The following is a 20,434-nucleotide window of genomic DNA, read 5'->3' on the forward strand; positions in this document are numbered from 1 at the left end:
GAATTCCCAGACGTATGGCAACCCTACTCTGGGCCCAAATCTAAATTTGGATTTAAAGCCCAAACCAGGGTGGGGAACCTTGGAAATGCGTGTATCTTTCTAGGTTGCTTTCTCTGGCTAGTCTCCATATTCCCAGGCCACACATACACACACACTGGCCGTTTTTTGCATCCCTGAGTGTTTTTGCCTGGCTGGACTATGCCCTTCAATTCTGATAGTGTCTCAGGTTAGTCTAGGCAGAGGATAGAGAGGGGTGCTTGAGTTTGTGTTTGGAACTGACTTGCTGTGCGAGGATAATGTTTACTTACACTACAATGAACACGGAGTGAAATATTTCCTTTTTCTCCTGAGTAGCACCAGATTTAAGCTACAACATGGAGCCTCAGCTTATGAGAGGCCTCTTAAGAACAAACAAATACGATCCTTCTAAAAAATCATGAAAGAAAGTGCTTTACCTTTTATGTTAGGGGCAGAAAGCACACGGGGTACGCGGTTGCCTTGCCCCTTCCTTTTAGAAATTGCTAAACCACAGAGCTGTTTGTCTGTTGCTGTACATCAAAACGTTTTCAGGAATGCTTAATAAGAAGTCAGGAGGCATTTTCATTGAAAGGTATTTTGTACGCAGCTAGGCTTACTGCAAGACCTATGCTTTAGTTGAATGCATTGCAGGGACTTTGAAATATGCTCAGAGTCGAGTAGTAATTTCATGCTCTTTATTTCAGCTCATAGGAACAGTGATTGAATTTCCCCCCCGAACCTCAGGCTTTATATACATTGTTTACACAATGAGTACCTTCTGATTGGTTGATTATGTTTCCCTCCTGGAGCTTGATTGGGCAGCTGCTGGAGGCCAATCAGTTGTTGCATCCTAGTATCCTACCGGCCTAATAGGCTGATTAACTTCCTCCTAGGGTCTGATTGGGCTGCTCCTGCAGGCCAATCAGGTTGTTGCATTTTAGGATCCTAGCTGCCTATTGTTCTAGGATCCAAGCTTGGTACATAACAGACTTCATGACCGTTGAGGCCCATTCCAACTTTAGAAGTCTATGATTCTATGAATTGTTACTTTTCAGTTGCGCCGTGACCTACCTATTGATACATAAACAACTATGAATTCTATTATTTCTATTTTCCGTTCTTCTGTATTTTTTTCTGTAAGAATACTGCACTTCTTCTTATTGTTGTCCTGTAATGCCTCTTAAATGTGACAATGTTTAGGGCAGGGATAAGGAACCCTTTTGGCTGCATGGGCCAGAAACTTATCAGGATTCTCCTTTCGGGACAAACTTGACAGGCGTGTGAGGCTGCCAACCTGCCAAAATCACTCACACAGCTTCGCAAGTTCCCCGTTTATACTTGGGACCGTAAGGGTTCCTGTCAGAGACTGGGCAGAGGAGAAATGTTGGAGACCACCTCCCCAACCTGACCCTTCCAGAGAAGGAGAAAAAGACAGTTCAGAATTACAACAGGGGTTTGAGGGAGGTCACAAGGGAGGGAGGTCACAGGGAAAATGAGGGGAAAGTTGGGAAATAATGGGAGAGGAAGAGGAGGAGCTGGCTGCTGTATTGTCATTAGAAAGCATTCCAGACCCACCATCACCCAGAACCCAGCAAGCCTTAAAAGTGGTGCATGCTCTGATTATCTCCCGCTTGGACTACTGTATGGGACTACCTTTGAAGGTGACCTGGAAACTACAAGTAATCCAGAATGCAGCAGCTAGACTGGTGACTGGGAGTGCCTGCTGAGACCATATAACACCGGTCCTGAAAGGCCTACATTGGCTCCCAGTATGTTTCCGAGCACAATTCAAAGTGTTGGTGTTGACCTTCAAAGCCCTCAATGGCCTCGGTCCAGTAGACCTGAAGGAGCATCTCCACCCCATCGTTCAGCCTGGACACTGAGGTCGAGCTCCGAGGGCCTTCTGGTGGTTCCCTCCCTGTGAGAAGTAAGATTACAACAATTTAGTGCTTCTGCGCATGCGCGACTGCCAAAACCCGGAAGTAGCCCGTTGTGGTACTTCTGGGTTTCAGTGGTCCGTAACCCGAAAAAATGCAACCTGAAGCATCTGTAACCTGAGGTATGACTGTATGTACAAAATGGAATTCCTATTTTGTCAGCCGCATAGTAATGGTGGGGAAATGACCCCATGGGCCAAATTTGACCAGCGTCCCATTCAGCCAAGATTGGCCCACAAGCCAGAGGTTCCCCACCCCAAGTCAGGGCTTCAGAAGGTTTAATCCAGCCTCTTTATGAGTGCGATTTTGTGCAAATGTTTGCCATACTTTCATAAACACTTGGTAGAGCTACAAGGAACCAAATAGAATTGCTTAGGAGGGCCAGATTGTGGGCTTACAAGGTAGTCATCCCTTATGTAGAGCAGAGCTGGGAAACCTCCAGCCCTCCAGATGTTGCTGGACTCCATCCCCTTCATCCCTGACCACTACCACTCATGTTGATGGGAACTGGAATCCACCAACATCTGGAAGGCCAGATGTTCCCATCCCTGATCTAGAGGATAGACCTCCTAATAGCTTTTAGCAACCATAGCTAAGACTACAGCCTCTACCTCCACAGGTGCTAGACCTCCAGTTCCAGATGTTAGAGCTAATAATAATAATAATAATAATAATAATAATAATAATAATAATAATAATTTATTATTTGTACCCCACCCATCTGGCTGGGTTTCCCCAGCCACTCTGGGCAGCTTCCATAGAAACCAAAAATACACTAAAATATCACACATTAAAAACTTCCCTGAACAGGGCTGCTCTGATGGTGTTTCCTGCTTGGCAGGGGGTTGGACTCGATGGCCCTTGTGGTCTCTTCCAACTCTATGATTCTATGATTCTATGATTCTAAGATGTCTTCTGAATGTCAGGTAGTTGTTTATCGCTTTGACATCTGATGGGAGGGCGTTCCACAGGGCGGGCGCCACTACCGAGAAGGCCCTCTGCCTGGTTCCCTGTAGCTTTGCTTCTCGCAATGAGGGAACTGCCAGAAGGCCCTCGGCGCTGGACCTCCATCACAGCCTGCTTGTGATCTTCCCAAGCCTGATGTTCTCATGTCACTGTTTGGTTGTGGTTCAGGTTTAGCACTGCTCTTCTGTATTTATATGCTTGGATTCAGAGAAACAGGATTGGGTGATTTTGACAACTGGGAGAACGAACACTTAGGAACAGAATCCTTTGCCAGCATTCATTTGGGGGAAAATCTGTTGAAATGTGTTGCTTATATCCACCAGGGCTTTTTTTATCCATTAAAATGACCTGTGAATTCCCCGTTGACTTATCTGATGTAGCTTTTTGCAAAAGGGAAAGATAAAGTATCTGGTTCCCAATCTTCACCTGTTGCTTCCACAGAAATTGCAACAGTGGCGGCAGTTGCTCTCAACTTTGTCGCTGACAGTGACAGCTAGAAACCCATTTCTCCCTTTCCCGCTCCCCATTATTAAAAAGGAGAAATGTGAAAGCAAAAGTCCCTGTTGTGCAATTCTTCACCTGCCTTCAAAGAAGGAAGTCGTATTGAGGCCGGTGTTGTTTGCTCCCAGGAAAGTGGGCATGGACTTGTAGTCTCAGGTGTTCAGAACTAGAACCCACATTCCATTTCCAGGTTTGCATTGTGGGATACAGAAACATACAAGATGGACCTCTGAGAGCATCTCTCCGGTGGTCGCATATCGCAGACCCCCCACAGGTGTAATGGGAGTATGTTGCAGAAATGTAGAGAAATCCAAGAATAATACATTATCAATGGTTGAGTGTGTGTGAACTCCATTCTCCAAGAGTAGACAGGTTCAATCTAATCTGGGCAGTGGACAGTAACATGAATTTTGCTATCTAACGATACCATTGATCCATAGAATGAAAGCAATAAACAATGTACTATAAAATAAATAAGACAGTATTATAGATGATAAATATTTAAATTATTATTTTTCCCTACTTGCACTGATGATAGTCATTGTTTGGATGGGGGGCTTTTATCCATTTCTGCAGTCACACAATCAATCAGCTGAACTGGGTTCCACACAGTCACAAAAACAAATTAACCAAAAAAGCCTAAAAAAAACCCCTCACACAAAATAAATAGCAAAAACAAAAGTGCCAAATACAGTGGTACCTTGGTTCTCAAACGTAATCCGTTCCAGAAGTCCGTTTGACTTCTGAAATGTTCGGAAACCAAGGCACGGCTTCTGATTGGTGCAGGAGCCCCAGAAACAATAGCTGACAGCCACGTCAGATGTTTGGCTTCCAAAATAAAAAAATTCCTTCCAGTAGCACCTTAAAGACCAACTAAGTTAGTTCTTGGTATGAGCTTTCGTGTGCATGCACACTTCTTCAGATACACTGAAACAGAAGTTGCCAGATCCTTCTATATAGAGAGAAGGTGGGGAGGAGTATTACTCAGAAGGGTGGTGGGAATGGGAGATTGGCAGATAGCTGAGATGAGCCTGTTGACGACTCTTAACGACTGTAATAGGTCTTACAGGAAAAGGCAAGGGGTGAGAAGGTGAAAAATGGCTTTCAGTGTATCTGAAGAAGTGTGCATGCACACGAAAGCTCATACCAAGAACTAACTTACTTAGTCTTTAAGGTGCTACTGGAAGGATTTTTTTTATTTTGACTATGGCAGACCAACACGGCTACCTATCTGTAACTGGCTTCCAAAAAACATTCAAAAACCGGAACACTTTCTTCCGGGTTTTCAGTGTTTGGGAAACAAGACGTTTGAGTACCAAGGCATTTGAGAACCAAGGTACCACTGTATAAACCAAACGTACTGTATGTATTTAACATTATGACTCACTGAATATATATAAACCAGGGTTGCACAACATCTTCGGCAGTCCTGGGACTGCACTGGACAAAAGAGGGGTTTTGACCTTTTGAAAATCTAACAGTTTGAAAGATTTCAAAGTTTCAAGGACATGGTATGGAAAAAAATATCAGGTGGGAGGATTTGCCCTCTATCCTAACACTCATGGAAATCCAATGAAGCTGAAACGCTGGAAGATTCAGGACAAATTAAAGAAAGGACTTGTTCATGAAGCGCACAGACTGTGGAACCGCCTGCCACAGGAGGCAGAGATTGCGACCAATTTAGATGGCTTTAACATTGCTAAAGTTATTATCTCTGTTAATGGGTTTGGTTTAAAAAAGGCTTGGCTCTTCCTCACTGAGAACGACAGGAAAAAATAGCAATCAAATCGTTAGCAGCTGATGTGTTCGTGCCTCTTCTGTGGAACCTGCCTCGGACTTCCAAAGGATCTCTTTCATCTAATGTATTTTCTTAGTTCCACATAATCAACAGCAGGCCTTTAAATCATGACGAGAACGTCCAACAAAATCTAAAATGGCTCCCTTGGGTGAAACCTCAAACAGATTTTCTGCCGCGAATATTTTAAACATTTGTGTTTGTTGTTCCTCTGCTCCTCTGTCATTTGAATCTGCCAAGTGAATATTCTGAAAATCTAAACAGCTGAGCGGATCTCCTTATAGTATATTTTCAATTTGCAAGGGGACTCCTTTTGCTAGCTTTGTAGCTGAACCCATCAAAATCACAAGCTGCATCTATGATGTGTTTTGTTCAGTTAATTTGCCATCATTTATCGATTGGCTTCACCATCTGCTTCTTTGCAAGCTTCTGCTGGTTCCGTGGCTGAATGCAAAAAAAAGCCCCTTCTGTCTGTCCTCCTGCATCAATCCAGTATCCTTGCAAAAAACCCCAAAAACCTTCCATCTCCATGTGCCTGCCATGACGCTTCTTCCCTTTTTTGACATCTTAACCTATCCAAAATGTGTTCTGGGGTTTGACATGCCTCTTGGGCCTTGTTGTGATAAGCTGAAAAGAAAAGAGAGAGAAATCTATTTTCCTTTTTTATTATTTATTTTCTTTGTTTGCTGATCTTGTCACATTCAGCAGCTGCGTTCAGAAATGCTACTGTAAGTCCAGCAGGGCTAATCAACACGCTTGCAGGATGTCAGAACTGTCCACCATTACCTTGTAAGTTGTACGCGATCCTGTGGCAATATCTCTCTGTGTGTGTGTTTTTTTGATGCATGTTTGCTAAGACGTGGTCATAGCTGTAGCCGCCGCTGAGGGTAGCGTCTGTGTTTCTCGTCCGCTGCATGCCGGCTTTGTCTGTTACTTTCTGTGTGCTTTTTGCTGATAGCGTCCCAATAAGAGGAACACCCATGTCTGAATGGTGCTGTTCCATTGGGGCAAAACAACAAGAACAACCCAAAATATGCAGGCTGTAGATTCAGGAAGACAAAAAAAAAAGTATTCATTTACACAGTATGTAGGTAAACTATGGAACTCACTCCCACATGAGGCAGTGAGGTCCAACCATCTAGATGGCTTTGTAAAAGGATTAGAGAAATTCATGGAGGAGAAGGCTATCAATGGCTACTAGTCATGATGGCAGTGATGCTTCTGGGACACGGATGGCGCTGTGGTCTAAACCACTGAGCCTCTTGGGCTTGCCAATCAGAAGGTTGGCAGTTCGAATCCCCATGACAAAGTGAGCTCCCGTTGCTCTGTCCCAGCTCCTGCCAACCTAGCAGTTTGAAAGCACACCAGTGCAAGTAGATAAATAGGTACCACTGTTGAAGGAAGGTAAACGACATTTCTGTGTGCTCGGTGTCCCGTTGCACCAGAAGAGGTTTAGTGCTGCTGGCCACATGACCCGGAAAGCTGTCTGTGGAAAAACGCCGGCTCCCTTGGCCTGAAAGTGAGATGAGCGCCACACCCCATAGTCGCCTTTGACTGGACTTAACTGTCCAAGGGTCCTTTACCTTTTACCTTTCTGATGCTTCTGAATACCAGTTACTGGAAGCCACAGGAGGGGAGAGTTTTCCACAGGAATCTGGCTGGCAACAGTGAGGACAGAATGCTGGACTGGATGGGTCATTGGCCTGACCCAGCAGACTCTTCTTAAAGTTCTTATGGAATTTATAAAAGTGAAGGGACCCCTGACCATTAGGTCCAGTCGTGACCGACTCTGGGGTTGCGGAGCTCATCTCACTTTATTGGCCGAGGGAGCCAGCGTACTGCTTCCGGGTCATGTGGCCAGCATGACTAAGCCGCTTCTGGCGAACCAGAGCAGCGCACGGAAACGCCGTTTACCTTCCCGCTGGAGCGGTACCTATTTATCTACCTGCACTTTGACGTGCTTTCAAACTGCTAGGTTGGCAGGAGCTGGGACCGAAGAACGGGAGCTCACCCCGTCGCGGGGATTCGAACCGCCGACCTTCTGATCGGCAAGTCCTAGGCTCTGTGGTTTAACCCACAGCGCCACCCGCGTCCAATGAAATTTATACCCTACTCTAAAATAAAGAATTCCTCTCATGGCTTTGTTTCCCTATCAGGAAGTGCAGCTAGCTGATGAGGCTTCAGAGTGCCAGGTAAATGTTTAACAAAGAAGGGGGGAAACACCCCCATACACTACCCACAGACACCTCACTCCATTAAATCAGAACAATGGTCTATCCTGTTCACATGGCCAACCAGATGTCTGTGGGACACTCATAAGTGGGATTCAAGCACTCTCACTTCCTAGAGGTTTCCTCATGTTTGCCATTCTGGGTGCCCCAGCAGCTTCCTCAGCTGTTGCTGCCTCCACAGTAGAGGCAGGGCATGGCTAGTAGCCATCAATATCCCTCTCCTCCGCAGCTGAGGAGTGGGTGTCTGTGAGTTTCTTTTCTTTCATTCTACAAATCATCTCACCAGCTTTCCGCTCTCTGCAGCCCTCCAGGGTGTCCACACTTCATCTTAAAGCCCAGGGGAAGACGCCATAAGGCAGCTCCTTCAGTGGGACATTTCTCAGATGGAGAAATGTGTGGGCACCCAGGGAGGCTGCAAGGTCCTGGAGAAATGTTGACAGGGAAGGAAGGAAGAAATACACACCACCCTTTGTCTTCTCACAGTGGTACAGTGTGCTCAAACCCCCACATTCACAGACACTCAGAAGTACTCTGAAAATAAGAGAGGGGAAAAAATGAGGCCTCTTGTACGGGGGGGGGGGGACTTTCAAAGAATCAGAGGGCAAATTCTGACACAGGCAAAGCCCTCATCAGGACAAAGGAGAGAGAGAAGGGGAAAGTATATAACCTTCCTCTCCATTGCTACTACCCTTCTTGCCATTCATTGAAAGTGTGGGTGGCGAAGGTGGATGGGGGATGAGAGAGGTGCTTGGGGCGGGGAGCATTCAGCTATCTCCACTAACCCTCTGTTGCCTATAGCCACTCGACAAGCTGGTCATTGTAGCTTGGTTGTCTGAATGGGCTTGCTTCTATCCTGCTCCCATGTGGCAAGAAGCAGAGTTTAGAAATTCCCCCTTTGCTGCTTGGCTGGAGGACTCATATGGCAAGCTTGCTTGGGTGAAGGGTCGCCTAGGGAGGCTCCCGGTGTTTCCCTACAAATTTCTCTGCAGATTTTGGATTTCGAAATGATCGACTCTTCTTCCTGAAGTCGAACCAACGTGTGCTTCTGGTTTTGCCCTTCTGGTTTCTACTCCCTTGCTTCTTCTTTCAAGTAATGCCCTTTCTCCATGGCACGGCATGGAGGAAGTGGACAGGGGAAACATTTTCCTCCCCCTCGCTTAACAATAGAACTCACGGACATCAATGAAGTTGAATGTTGGCAGGTTCAGGATGAATAAAAAGAAAGCATTTCTTCACACAACTATGGAACCAACCTGTATGGCTTTTGAAGAGGATTAGACCAATTCATGGAGAAGAGAGCTACTGATGACTACTAGACATTATCTGCCTCCACAGCTGCTGGAAACTGCAGCAGGAAATACCGTATTTTTTGCTCCATAAGATGCACTTTTCTCCTCCTAAAAAGTAAGGGGAAATGTGTGTGCGTCTTATGGAGCGAATGCAGGCGGGAGGCTCTGCTCAGCGCTTCCTTTAAAGAGCTGCGCGGAGCGTGTGTGCGGCTCTTGGGGGCTTTTCCCCAAGGAGGAAGAAGGGCAGCCTGTCAGTCCCTTCTCCCACCTTGCGGAAAAGCCCCCAAGAGCCGCACACACGCTAGGTGTGGCTCTTTAAACGCTGAGCAGAGCCTCCCGCCTGCATCTGCATCTGGGATGCATACAGGCTCTGCTCAACGCTCCCTTTAAAGAGCCGCGTGGAGCATGCGTGCGGCTCTTGGGGGCTTTTCCGCGAGGTGGGAGAAGGGGCTGACGGGCTGTTCTCTGTCCCTTCCCACACCTCCCGGAAAAGCCAGCAAGAGCCACTGCCAGGCTCTGCTCAACGCTCCCTTGTAAGGGCTCCGTTTCGTCCCTCATCCCACTTGCTGCTTACATGCTCTGCACATAATATTTTTATTTTATTTTTTTGCTTTCCCCTGCTAAAAACTAGGCATGCCTTATGGTCAGGTGAGTCTTATGTAGCAAAAAATATGGTAGTTATTCTTGTGATCAAATCCAGCTTGCAGGTTTCCCACAGCCATCTGGTTGGCTTCTGTGAGAACACACATTCTTAGAAGTGTTTTTTTACAAAATAGTAAACACCATGGCTTGGCTCCAACCAAGTTCTACTCAGAGAAAGTCCATTGAAATTAATAGACTTAAGTTAGTCACATGCATTTGTTTCAAAGGGTCGGCTTTTGTTCAGACTAGCAATGGGCGCAACCTCGGAACTCACCTTTGCTTGAATTTCCAAATTCGACACAGAGGGCAGCACCTGCTCAGCTTATCACAGCTTTCAGTTGCTTCAGTGCATCATCATGGTCCATGTATCCAGGAATAAAGTGTGCACACGAAAACCTATACAGTCCTACCTTGGATCCCAAACGCTTTGGTACTCAGACATTTTGGCTCGCAAACGCCGTTTTCTGGTTTGCGGACTTTCTTTGGAACCGAACGTCCTGGCACGACTTCCGCAACTTCCAATTGGCTGCAGGAGCTTCCAGGGCCGGATTTAGGTTTGATGCGGCCCTAAGCTACTGAAGATAATGGAGCCCTGTCTATGTCCAGCTGTCATTTGTCAACAACAGATTGTCGCTGTTTTTTGCTGAATATATGCTATATGGTAATTTATGGACCTAATAGGTAGCTAAAGCCATTTGTACTTCTTGCCATGCAACCAGTCCATGCAGAATGTAGGTACCCCATATATCGAAATGAGCAAACCAGTGATATTTTAGGGAGCAGGCTAGCAGGCGGGGGCCATGAGTTACATCATAGAAGCCGACACAACACAAAACACTGTTGCTGTATGTAAGTTTTATTTTATTTGTTTTTTATCTTATATTCTGGAAATGTACATCCAGGTTTTGGGGGCCCCAAGAGAGTGGGGCCCTAAGCTATGGCTTGTTTAGCTTATACATAAATCTGGAACTGGGAGCTTCCAGCAGCCAATCGGAAGCCATGCTTTGGTTTCCAAACGTTTTGGAAGTCGAACGGACTTCCGGAATGGATTCCGTTCGACTTCCAAGGTACGACTGTATTGAAGTGATCATAGCACATGATTGCGTCACACGTTTTTTGGTGTGGTGTTTTGCCAACACACATATGAGGTTGTGCGCGCTGATAGAACACTGCCAAAGGTAAAATGAAATCATTAGAGGTCGGATGGCCATCTGTCAGGTTATTTTTTTAAGCTGTCATTCCTGCATTGGAGGGGGTTGAACTAGATGGCCTTTGGAGGGCCCCTTCCAACTCTGTAATTTTATGGTTCTGCAAGATTTGGGTCATTGGGATTGTTACTATCGTTCAGGAGCACATGTTTGTCTTGCTAAATCATTACACAAAAGAAGAACCTGGGTGCAATCAAGCACATTCAGATTGCTTTTGCAGTATTTTGCACGCATGGCAGCGTTAATATATAGCTGGAGGAGGGGATGTAAATGAACAGAGGTTGGGGAGAGAAAAGGATGGCGTGACAAAGATGCCTATACTCCAGTTTCAGCAGAAAGCTTGGAGATTTTCCTAGCTTAAGATAGGAGTTTATTCCATTATTTAGAACATTACTGCCCTTCCTTTCCTTACACAGTAGAACCTTGATTTACCACCGCCCCTACTTGTGAACAATCCGACTCACAACCGCGGCAAACCCGGAAGTAAATACTGGGTTTGCCGTGATTCGTGCACGCACAGAAGTGGCTTCTGCTGACTGCACATGCGCAGAAGTGGCTGCCGCCGTTCTGCACATGCGCAGAACGGCGCTTCTCCCAGCGACCCAGATCGAGTCACGAAAGACCTCCAGAACACATTCCGTGCATGAGTAGAGGTTCCACTGTACTATTCAAGGTGCCTAACGTCAGAATAATAAACTAATTTTTTTAAATAAAAAAATTAAATGGAAGAATCATAAGTCCTCAGCTAAAAGATTAAAAAAAAAACAGTTGCTAGATGGATGGATGATAGATGATAGATTATAGATGATAGATGATAGATGATAGATAGATAGATAGATGATAGATAGATAGATGATAGATAGATAGATAGATAGATAGATAGATAGATATAGATATTTCTTTATTTAATATGTAGTCTGTCCTTATCTCCTCCACAAAGGAGATGCTCAGAGCAGTTTATAAATAAAAAAGCACACCTTGCAGGTGAGGGAGGCGGGAATTTGATCCTGTTTGCATTTAAAGGTGTACGATTCACCTTTTGGGGGAATTACATACATACCAAAACATTGCCATTCTTTAGAATTTGCGCTGCTCCAACTTTTGCACTTCTCCAGCCAAGTAGAGGGTACAAAACTGCACAAAGTGTGCATACAAATGAACACGTTAGTGAATGTAAAATGCAGAAATGCATTGTGTTAGGGAAATTCCCTTGCAAACATGTTCATAGGAGGGGAAATTCACTGATACGTTTTCAGGAGGGCTTAAAAAGAAAGATCCCAATCTTGTGTAGAAAAACGAGAGAAACTGTGTATCTGAAGAAGTGTGCATGCACACGAAAGCTCATACCAAGAACTAACTTAGTTGGTCTTTAAGGTGCTACTGGAAGGAATTTTTTTATTTTGAGAGAAACTCTGACACTCACAGATTTGCCCATTCCTAGGCTGGATCTACACTGACCTTTTTAACGTTAGTAGAACGATATTCAATATATTGTTCTAAAAAGTCACAGGTTATACTGGTAAAATAAAAATGTTCCTTACCTGTTTCCTCCATAACTATGCAGTAGTTCCCTTATTCTTGGTTCCTGCCTGCTCTGCAGCTTCTCGGGTGTCACATTTTAATAGCGCATTACTAACGTTACAGGCAAGACATCATATGTCCAAATACGTTATGATAACGTTATAAACCATGAGTGTCGATCTGCACCAGAGGAAGAAAACAGCAGCAACCACACCGTCAAAACACAAATTATTGAATGAAAAAGAGCAGCAAAAGAAAACACACAAAAACAACAAACTGTAAACAGTTAAAAATGTTAGCAGGATTGACATAAACACGAGTGGTAAGAAAAAAATTAAAGGGATTATAAAAGGTAAATTTGTAAATAGGTTTGAACTAATTATGCAGTAAGAATATGATATAAAATAAGGAACCGCAGAGAGCGGGGGAAAGAAGTCATAGATAACATAGGCTGGATTTGTTTAGACTTATTTTTGCTGTTAAAACATTGTATAACGTAAAAAAAAATTAAAAATGAAGGAGCGTATCCACCCCCATCATTCTGCCCGGACGCTGAGGTCTAGCGCCGAGGGCCTTCTGGCGGTTCCCTCATTGCGAGAAGCAAAGCTACAGGGAACCAGGCAGAGGGCCTTCTCGGTAGTGGCGCCCGCCCTGTGGAACGCCCTTCCAGCAGATGTCAAAGCGATAAACAACTACCTGACATTCAGAAGACATCTGAAGGCAGCCCTGTTCAGGGAAGTTTTTAACGTGTGATATTTTACTGTATTTTTGGTTTCTATGGAAGCCGCCCAGAGTGGCTGGGGAGGCCCAGCCAGATGGGCGGGGTATAAATAATAAATTATTATTATTATTATTATTATTTAAAAAAGCAAGGACAGCACTGAGTCATGTGAGTGCAGATTCCTCAATGTTGGGGCGCTGTCCAGCAGGACAATGCTCAAGCTTTACTGAGCCAGAAGTATTGCTGTTCAGCCATGGATACAGAACCTGAACACAGATCTAGGACATAGTCAACAGAAGTTCTTCTGCCAGGGACTTCCGGGTTGGCGCCATCGCCGAATGGCGGACTCCCTCCGAGCTCCGGAGGGAGTCTGCTCGGCAGGGGCTGGGTCCTACCGCGCCGGCGACGCGGGGACCCTTAAAAACCACGGGCACGGAGCCCGTGGACATGGGTGACTCGGCTGGCACTGTTAGCGCCCTCCCGACTCGTGAAGGAGCCTTTTTAAAGGCTTCGGATCGGGTGCCGGGGAGTGGCGTGGTGCTGTGAGTCCTTTGCTTTCCCTGCCGAGCGAAGCCGCATGCCATTCGACGGAGAGCGCTGACTTCTTCCATTGAAAATTCGGACTACCAACAACAACCCGTGAGTAATTGGGAAACCGGGTTCAAAAGGAGAAGAAAAAAATTTCGGATTCGGCACGAGCGGGGGTGATCTAAAAAGGAAGTCAGTCCCCCCCTACTGTAAACATTCTAAAACAAGGACTGGGTAACCAAGGTCGAAAGAGAAACACATTTTTGATAAAAATCATTAATTCCACGATGTGAAATTATAAGAACTGTGCTGGAGGAGAAGAGTGGAGGGTGAGAAGGAAAATGCAACCCCCCCTGGGAACCGGGGCGATTCGCAGAGCCTGGTGAAGAGAGACGGAGACTTTGACAGCTGTCAAAGTAGCTGTCAAAGTTGGAGAATATAAAGAGGACTTTGTTATGAGGACTTTGCTGGTAAATTTTGTTACAATTTGCTACAATTTGGATATAAACTGTCGAAAATAAGGAACAACAATTTGACTTTTGGATTAGAGGAAACAAAGTTATTACAATCCCCCTAGAGGGGTTTCGGGACATTACAAGAACGGTCGTAAGTGGAAAAATACTCTTGGATTCGTACAGGACTTGTTATCTTCTGGGAAAGCTGCAAAACTGAAATAGTATTTTGTCTACAGAGGTGTTTATATTAAAGGAGACAATAGAATTTTCTATTGAAGAAAGGAAGGGACTGGACGTAAGTTTTTGTTCCTGAACAACAAACCTCTGTAGAGATACCAGATTTCTGAATTAGAACGTTTTTGCAGCTGAACAGGACAAGAATCCTGAGAAAGTGAGGAATAAAAAGAACAAAGGACTGACTACGACATGGAAAGAAAAATGGGAGGAGCGGTAAAGATCAAGGAAATTAAAGGCCTTTTTTTTTAGATTGGACGTTTGAAGTTAAATAGCATTAAAATAAATAAATTAAAAGAAAACCGGCAAGGTGGAGCTGGGGAGAAATCTGGCCATGGATTTGAGACCTCCAGGCTGACAACATACAGACTGATGGACATGGGGAATCCAAACCGGGGAAGGGGGGGGAGATTTGGAATCCAAAGGCTGTGCAACTATCTTTTGAATCTTTTTATATCTTTTATCTTTTATATCTTTATATAACTCTTGTATATCATTTTATTTTGATTGGACGTGTTTAAAAAAAGGGAATTCGTGGAAGGAAACTGGGGTGGATCTTGGGGAAAAATCTTTTTTTTTTCTATTTCTGTAAATGATATGGGATGGTGGTAAAATTGTATAATTCAAATAGGATAGTGGGTTAAACAAATTAAGTTTTAAACTGGGAGCGAGAGCTTGTAGAACCAAATTAATGAAAGGGGAATACAGCTGGGAGGGGGAGGGGGGAGTCCCAGAAAGTTGGTATTGAAAGTAAGGTTTTAAGTGTATTCTATTTTTTCTTTTTCTTTGTATTTTTATATCTTTTGGAAACTTTAATAAATATGATTTAAAAAAAAAAGAAGAAGTTCTTCTGCCAGCAGCATCCAGGAAGCAGGAGAAGTTTTATAGATGTTGTTGCCTCAGCACCTCCTGGAGCATCAATGGAGCCTTGATGAAACTTTGGGGTCTTGTTTCCTCTTTGCTGCTCGACCGAAACCTAATTTATGGTCAATTAATGGTATTCCTTTAGAGCAGGTCAGTTGCTTCAAATACCTGGGTCAGGTTGTAAGATCAAATAGGTCCTTCCTGGCGCACAGAGAATACATAGCCTCGAACGCATCCAAAGCAGCCCTGGTGATTAGAACCCTGTACTCCAAGAAACAGGCACAAACTGTCAATGTTGCCTTACGTCTCTTTAAAATGAAAGTCCTCCCTCTTCTGCTGGTGGGCATTGCCTTGGGCTCATGTAGGGATTTTGAAAAATTGGAATCTATCCAAACCCAATTCCTCAGGGCCATACTCAGGATCCCCCCCTCCGTGGCAGGCGCGATCATGAGATTGGAAACCGGTTGCCAAGCCTTTAGGTATGTGGCCCTGAAAGCGAAGCTATGGCTATGGCTCAAGCTCTGTTTCAGACCGGTGGGTTTGGCCCCCTTGATTCTGAGGGATAACTTTAAATCTCCATGGGAAGGGGAGATAGTGGAGGAAGTGCAGAAGTGTGGGTTGTCCTCCCTTTATATAGAGTTCATGACGTATAGCCACGCAAAGGCGGTGATCGCGCAAAGATTAAGGGATATTGCCAGACAGGAGGACATAGCCCGTGTGAAACCTGGGTTGTTTCTGGGGGAGCAGTTGTATCGGGCTGCCCCAGCTCGCTACCTGGCGGATATCCACTACGTGGAATACCGCAGACTATTTACTGCGGCTAGGCTGAATGTTCTTGACTCGGCGGTCCTGAAGGGAAGATATGGAGGAGTTCCATATGACCAGAGATTATGCCACTGTGCATTGGGCGAGGTAGAATCCACAGAGCACATTTTATTGAGCTGTCCCTTCTACAGCGATTTAAGACAGTATCTTATAACTCCATACTTACCCCAGCTCAGTTCCCGACAAAGAGGAATCCAGACAGCATATCTGCTAAATAAGTCTTCTGGGAAAACAACCTTGTCAGTGGCTAAATTTCTTTTCCTGGCACTCAAGCGTCGGAAACGTATAACTGAATGCTTTGATGTGGGTTATCTGTGAGAGGTCTATTTCTGTGGCCCTACCTTACCTATGTATCTCCTATGATGTTATAGTTCATAATTATTGTGTAATGTTTTAATTCTGACTATCGGTCGAATAAAGAAATTGATGGTTTCCTCCGCCTGAGGAGGGCCTCATTCTGCCACTCATGTGCTGCACTTGCTCCTCTGGGCTTGAGCTGAGACATATCTTGTGTCTCTGCATCTGGAGTCCTATAGGTGGGAGCAAGGAGTGAAGCTTGGTTGTGCTACCAGCTCCCTGACTTTTCATATGACCTGTATGGAGCATCTTCCTGGCTGGCAGCCTTAGGATGTCCCAAACTCCTATCACCAGTGTGGGAATCCTCCTTCTCTTCCTCAAATCTCTTCTACTTCTGATGCCAGGGGAATAGACTGTCTGTGGTCTTTGCCTGGGTGCAAAAGTTACAAATGACCAGCTTCTGATTTGGCCTAATCTGAGCAGGCCCCATAAACCCAAAGTCCTCTTTCTCAGGGAGATCTGTGGATGTCATCAGAGCTGAAAATCCCACTCGTGATGTGTTCCTTCTTTTTTGAAATACAGGCAATAACAGATGGACCCATTCTTTTCATTATAGTGGACCCTCTGGATACGAATTAAATTTGTTCCGGGTGCCCGTCCACAACCTGAAAAGTCCATATGCAGAGGTGCCGCTTCTGGCGCGGCACGATTGAGTGCTTGCGCGCAGACTGCTTCTGCACACACGCACGTGGCAAAACCCAGAAGTATACACTTCCAGGTTTACCGCATTCGTAACCCGAAGGTTATGTATCCAGAGCGGTACGTAAGTAGAGGGTCCACTGTACAGTGGACGCTCAGGTTATGAACGTGATCTGTGCAGGAGGCACGTTCGCAACCTGCAGCGTTCACACACGCGGGTTGCGATTCAGCGCTTCTGCTTGTTATGTCCACTAGAAATTAACTAGCATCGTGAGGTTTAGGAATTGCAATCAAAATGTATCTGTTTTGCTTTTAAATTGGTGCATTGTAGGGCTAGTGTCTGTTTGCCTGACTTGAGCTTGCAACTTCCTTTTCATTTATTTATAAAGCCGGGGCCACTCCTACTAGCATGTTTTGAGCTTTCTGCTAATTTTCCAGTAGTATTTTTGTGCTTCTGCCATAGCTGTCTGTCCCTACCCTGAAAAGACTTTAATGGTCAGCAGTAAAATTCTCTTGTAATGCTACATATTTCTACAGCATATTTCCTAACTCCTCCATAGACTTCAGTGCAAACCTCAGTTATCCTTTTATCAAGAACAACACTTTAAGGGAGATCCCCATATTGCAGACAGGAGAACTGAGGGCAAGACAGAGTGGCTTACTTAAGGTCTTGCATAAAGTTCCTATCTGAAGCTGGATTTGAACTGGGATTTCTTGGCTCATCAGCACTCCTCTCCATCGACTCTCCCAAAATGCTAATTTGCCACAGCTTGCAGATGCTCATCTCCAAAGTTTTCAGTGTGTGATGTTGTATTGTATTTTTACTGTTTTAGTACAGTCATACCTCTTGTTGCATTTGCTTCATGTTGCGGCTTTTCGGGTTGCGAACGCGGAAACCCAGAAATGTATACTTCCGGGTTTCGCCACGCATGCGCAGAAGTGTTCTGCGTGCTTTGCACATGCACAGAAGCGCTCTATCGTGCTCTGCGCTTCCACAGAAGCGGCACTCTAGTTGCAGGCTTTTCAGGGTATGAATGGCACCTCGGAACGGATCATGTCCGCAACTAGAGGTACCACTGTATTTTTGTTGGGAGCTGCCCAGAGTGCCTGGGACAACCCAGTTAGATGGGTGGCATATAAATAAATTATTATTATTATTATTATTATTATTATTATTATTATTATTATTATTATTAATTCAAAGGGCAGTGGTCATGCAAACTTATGAATTAGAATGCTTTCACAAACAGGGGTGTCTTTCCAACCCATCCTGAAAACCAAGAACACACACACAAATGCAAATTTCTTCGTCCAGGAGGCAGCGGTGGAGCAAGCCGATCAGGTGCCTAGTGCGGCACGCATGCTGCGCACCCGGGGGCGAGGCCAGCCACTCATGGGGGCAGGACGCTCAGCGGAGCAGGGCCTCCGAGAAGTCTGCCTGCCTCCTCCCACTCAGCCGACCTACAGCTGAGGGGGAGGCGGAGGGCAGACCGTTTGGGGCAGAGCGGAGCCTGGGGGCAACCAAGCCACTGCGTCACTCCCAGGAGAGACGCGTGGCTCTGGCACACTGCAGGCCCCACAGTGAGGGCCACCTGACATTTCGTCACACACACCCCCAGTGGTGACACCCGGGGCAGCCTGCCCCCACTGCACCCCCTTCCTCTGCCCCTGCCAGGAGGTCCTACTGCAAGGCTAAGAAACCTTTTTCTTTCTTTTTTAAAAAATAATTTTTATTGAATGATTTTATGTTACAAAAAACATTACAACCATACTACCACAAAATATAATTGAGAAATAAAAATTACATACATCAATATTTTGTTTGTTATGTTATTTACCGTCTTACTTCCTCCCAAACATTCCATACAAAACACACACAGAGAGAGAGACAAAAAAATAGGAAAAAATAATGATGAAAATTATTTTTTCCCCTTTTATCTTACAAAATATTTTCTTCAATTTTGACTTCCTGTCAAGTCCCTTCACATATGTTTTATCTTACAATTGAATGTACCCAAAACAATAAACCTTTCCAAATTAAATTTCCAATACATTCAGAAAACATAATAAATCCTTAATTGTTATCCACCTCCTTTTACTTCCTTTGTCACTTGAATGCTAGCACGGAGTCAAAACTATTATTGTACATATCTTCTATAACCATCCCATTTCCCCACAAATTTTTGCTTTGAGTTTCCTCTGAGTTTGCTAGTCAATTGAACCATCTCCACAAATTCCTGTAATTTGATTTGCCAATCTGTTATTTGCAACCTGAAGGTCCCTTGCCTTCAGGGACCCCGTTCGTCCAGGGGCCACCTGCCAGTGGGGAGCAGGGCCCAGAGCAAATGTGGGTGGGGCCAGGAGTGAAAGTGAACAGAGCAACAGATGCGACTCTTTCCTTTGCATAGATATCTCATAAATCAGAGTTGGAAGGGACTTTAAGGAGCATCTAGTCCAACTACCTGCAATGCAGGGATATGAAGATGCCCCTTTACGGGGATCGAACCTGCAACCTTGCCATTGTTAGCACCATGCTGTAACCAACAGAGCAAAATCCAGAGTTTCCTGCCCACCAGTCTTGATCCAGACATTATCACAGCTCAAGGGCACATTCCAGCCAGGCCAAAGCACTCGAGGCAGGTGTGGAGCAGGGCTACTGGTGAGAGTCCCAAGGGCCAGATACAAGGGCCCAGGGAGCCACATTCACCCCTCAGGCCCCGAGGTTCCCCCATCCCTGCTCTGCTGTCATTTGAGATTGCACAAGAGAGATCTCCTGGTAAATTGCACCCAAGCGTCATTGATGGTTTACTGGATCCGTCTGCATTCCTGGTTCATGAGAAATCTGCTCTGAAGTGCAGTTAGGAGCACCACTTATGTTTTGGTTGTATTGTTCCGTGGCTTGTTTTCCTGTGCTGAATCATTTTGCTTTCTCCACCCTACCGAGAAAATAGAATACTACCGTGGATGTCGATGAGAATGAATATTCCCCAGGAGAACAGCTGGGTTTTGAAAAGCATTTCATGCACTTATTTCAGCTCTGTCTCAAGAACAACATGGGCAAAATTTCAGGACAGAATCATTAGCAGTTGCGTACAGAAGTACACAGTCCTTGAGGAGAATCCATAACTCAGTGGTAGATCCTAAACTATGGGTGCAGAATGTTGCAGGTCCTGTCCCAGGCATCTCCTGTTAAAAGGATCTAAAGGATCAGGGCTGAGGAAAACCCTGGAGAGACACTGCTATTCAGATGAAACAATATTGGCATAGAACAGTCTTCCTTTACCCTAGTGTTTTGGACTACAGCTTCCACCAGCCCCATCCAGTATGATCAAGGGTCAAGGATGATGGAAGAAGAAGAAGAAGAGTTTGGATTTGCTATCCCGCTTTATCACTACCCTAAGGAGTCTCAAAGCGGCTAACATTCTCCTTTCCCTTCCTCCCCCACAATAAACGCTCTGTGAGGTGAGTGGGGCTGAGAGACTTCAGAGAAGTGTGAGTAGCCCAAGGTCACCCAGTAGCTGCATGTGGAGGAGTGGGGACGTGAACCCAGTTCACCAGATTACGAGTCTACCACTCTTAACCACTACACCACACTGGGAGCTGTAGTCCTACAACCTTCAGAGAGCCTTCCCTAAGTTGAAACCATGCTGGCTGGGGCTGATGGGAGTTGTAGTCCAGAACATCTGGAGAGCACTTGGTGAGG

General features: G+C 45.2%; 1 protein-coding gene across 9 annotated transcripts in view; it reads left to right on the forward strand.

Annotated features, from left to right (window-relative positions):
- Positions 1–20,434, forward strand: part of ADCYAP1R1 (ADCYAP receptor type I) — a 391,549-nt gene that overhangs the window by 124,182 nt on the left and 246,933 nt on the right. For 6 of the 9 annotated variants that reach the window (XR_014000755.1, XM_081163732.1, XM_081163734.1 and 3 more), the window contains one exon: positions 5,923–6,006. The exons of the other annotated variants lie outside the window; for them this stretch is intronic. Coding sequence is in view for 5 of the 6 variants with exons in the window: in XM_081163732.1 (XP_081019858.1) it covers positions 5,923–6,006 (84 nt within the window). In the remaining variant the exon portion in view is untranslated. The remainder of the gene's footprint in view (positions 1–5,922; positions 6,007–20,434) is intronic. 9 annotated transcript variants of the gene reach the window in all.

Source organism: Podarcis bocagei (assembly GCF_964188305.1).
Source record: "Podarcis bocagei genome assembly, chromosome: 12".
Classification (NCBI taxonomy): domain Eukaryota; kingdom Metazoa; phylum Chordata; class Lepidosauria; order Squamata; family Lacertidae; genus Podarcis; species Podarcis bocagei.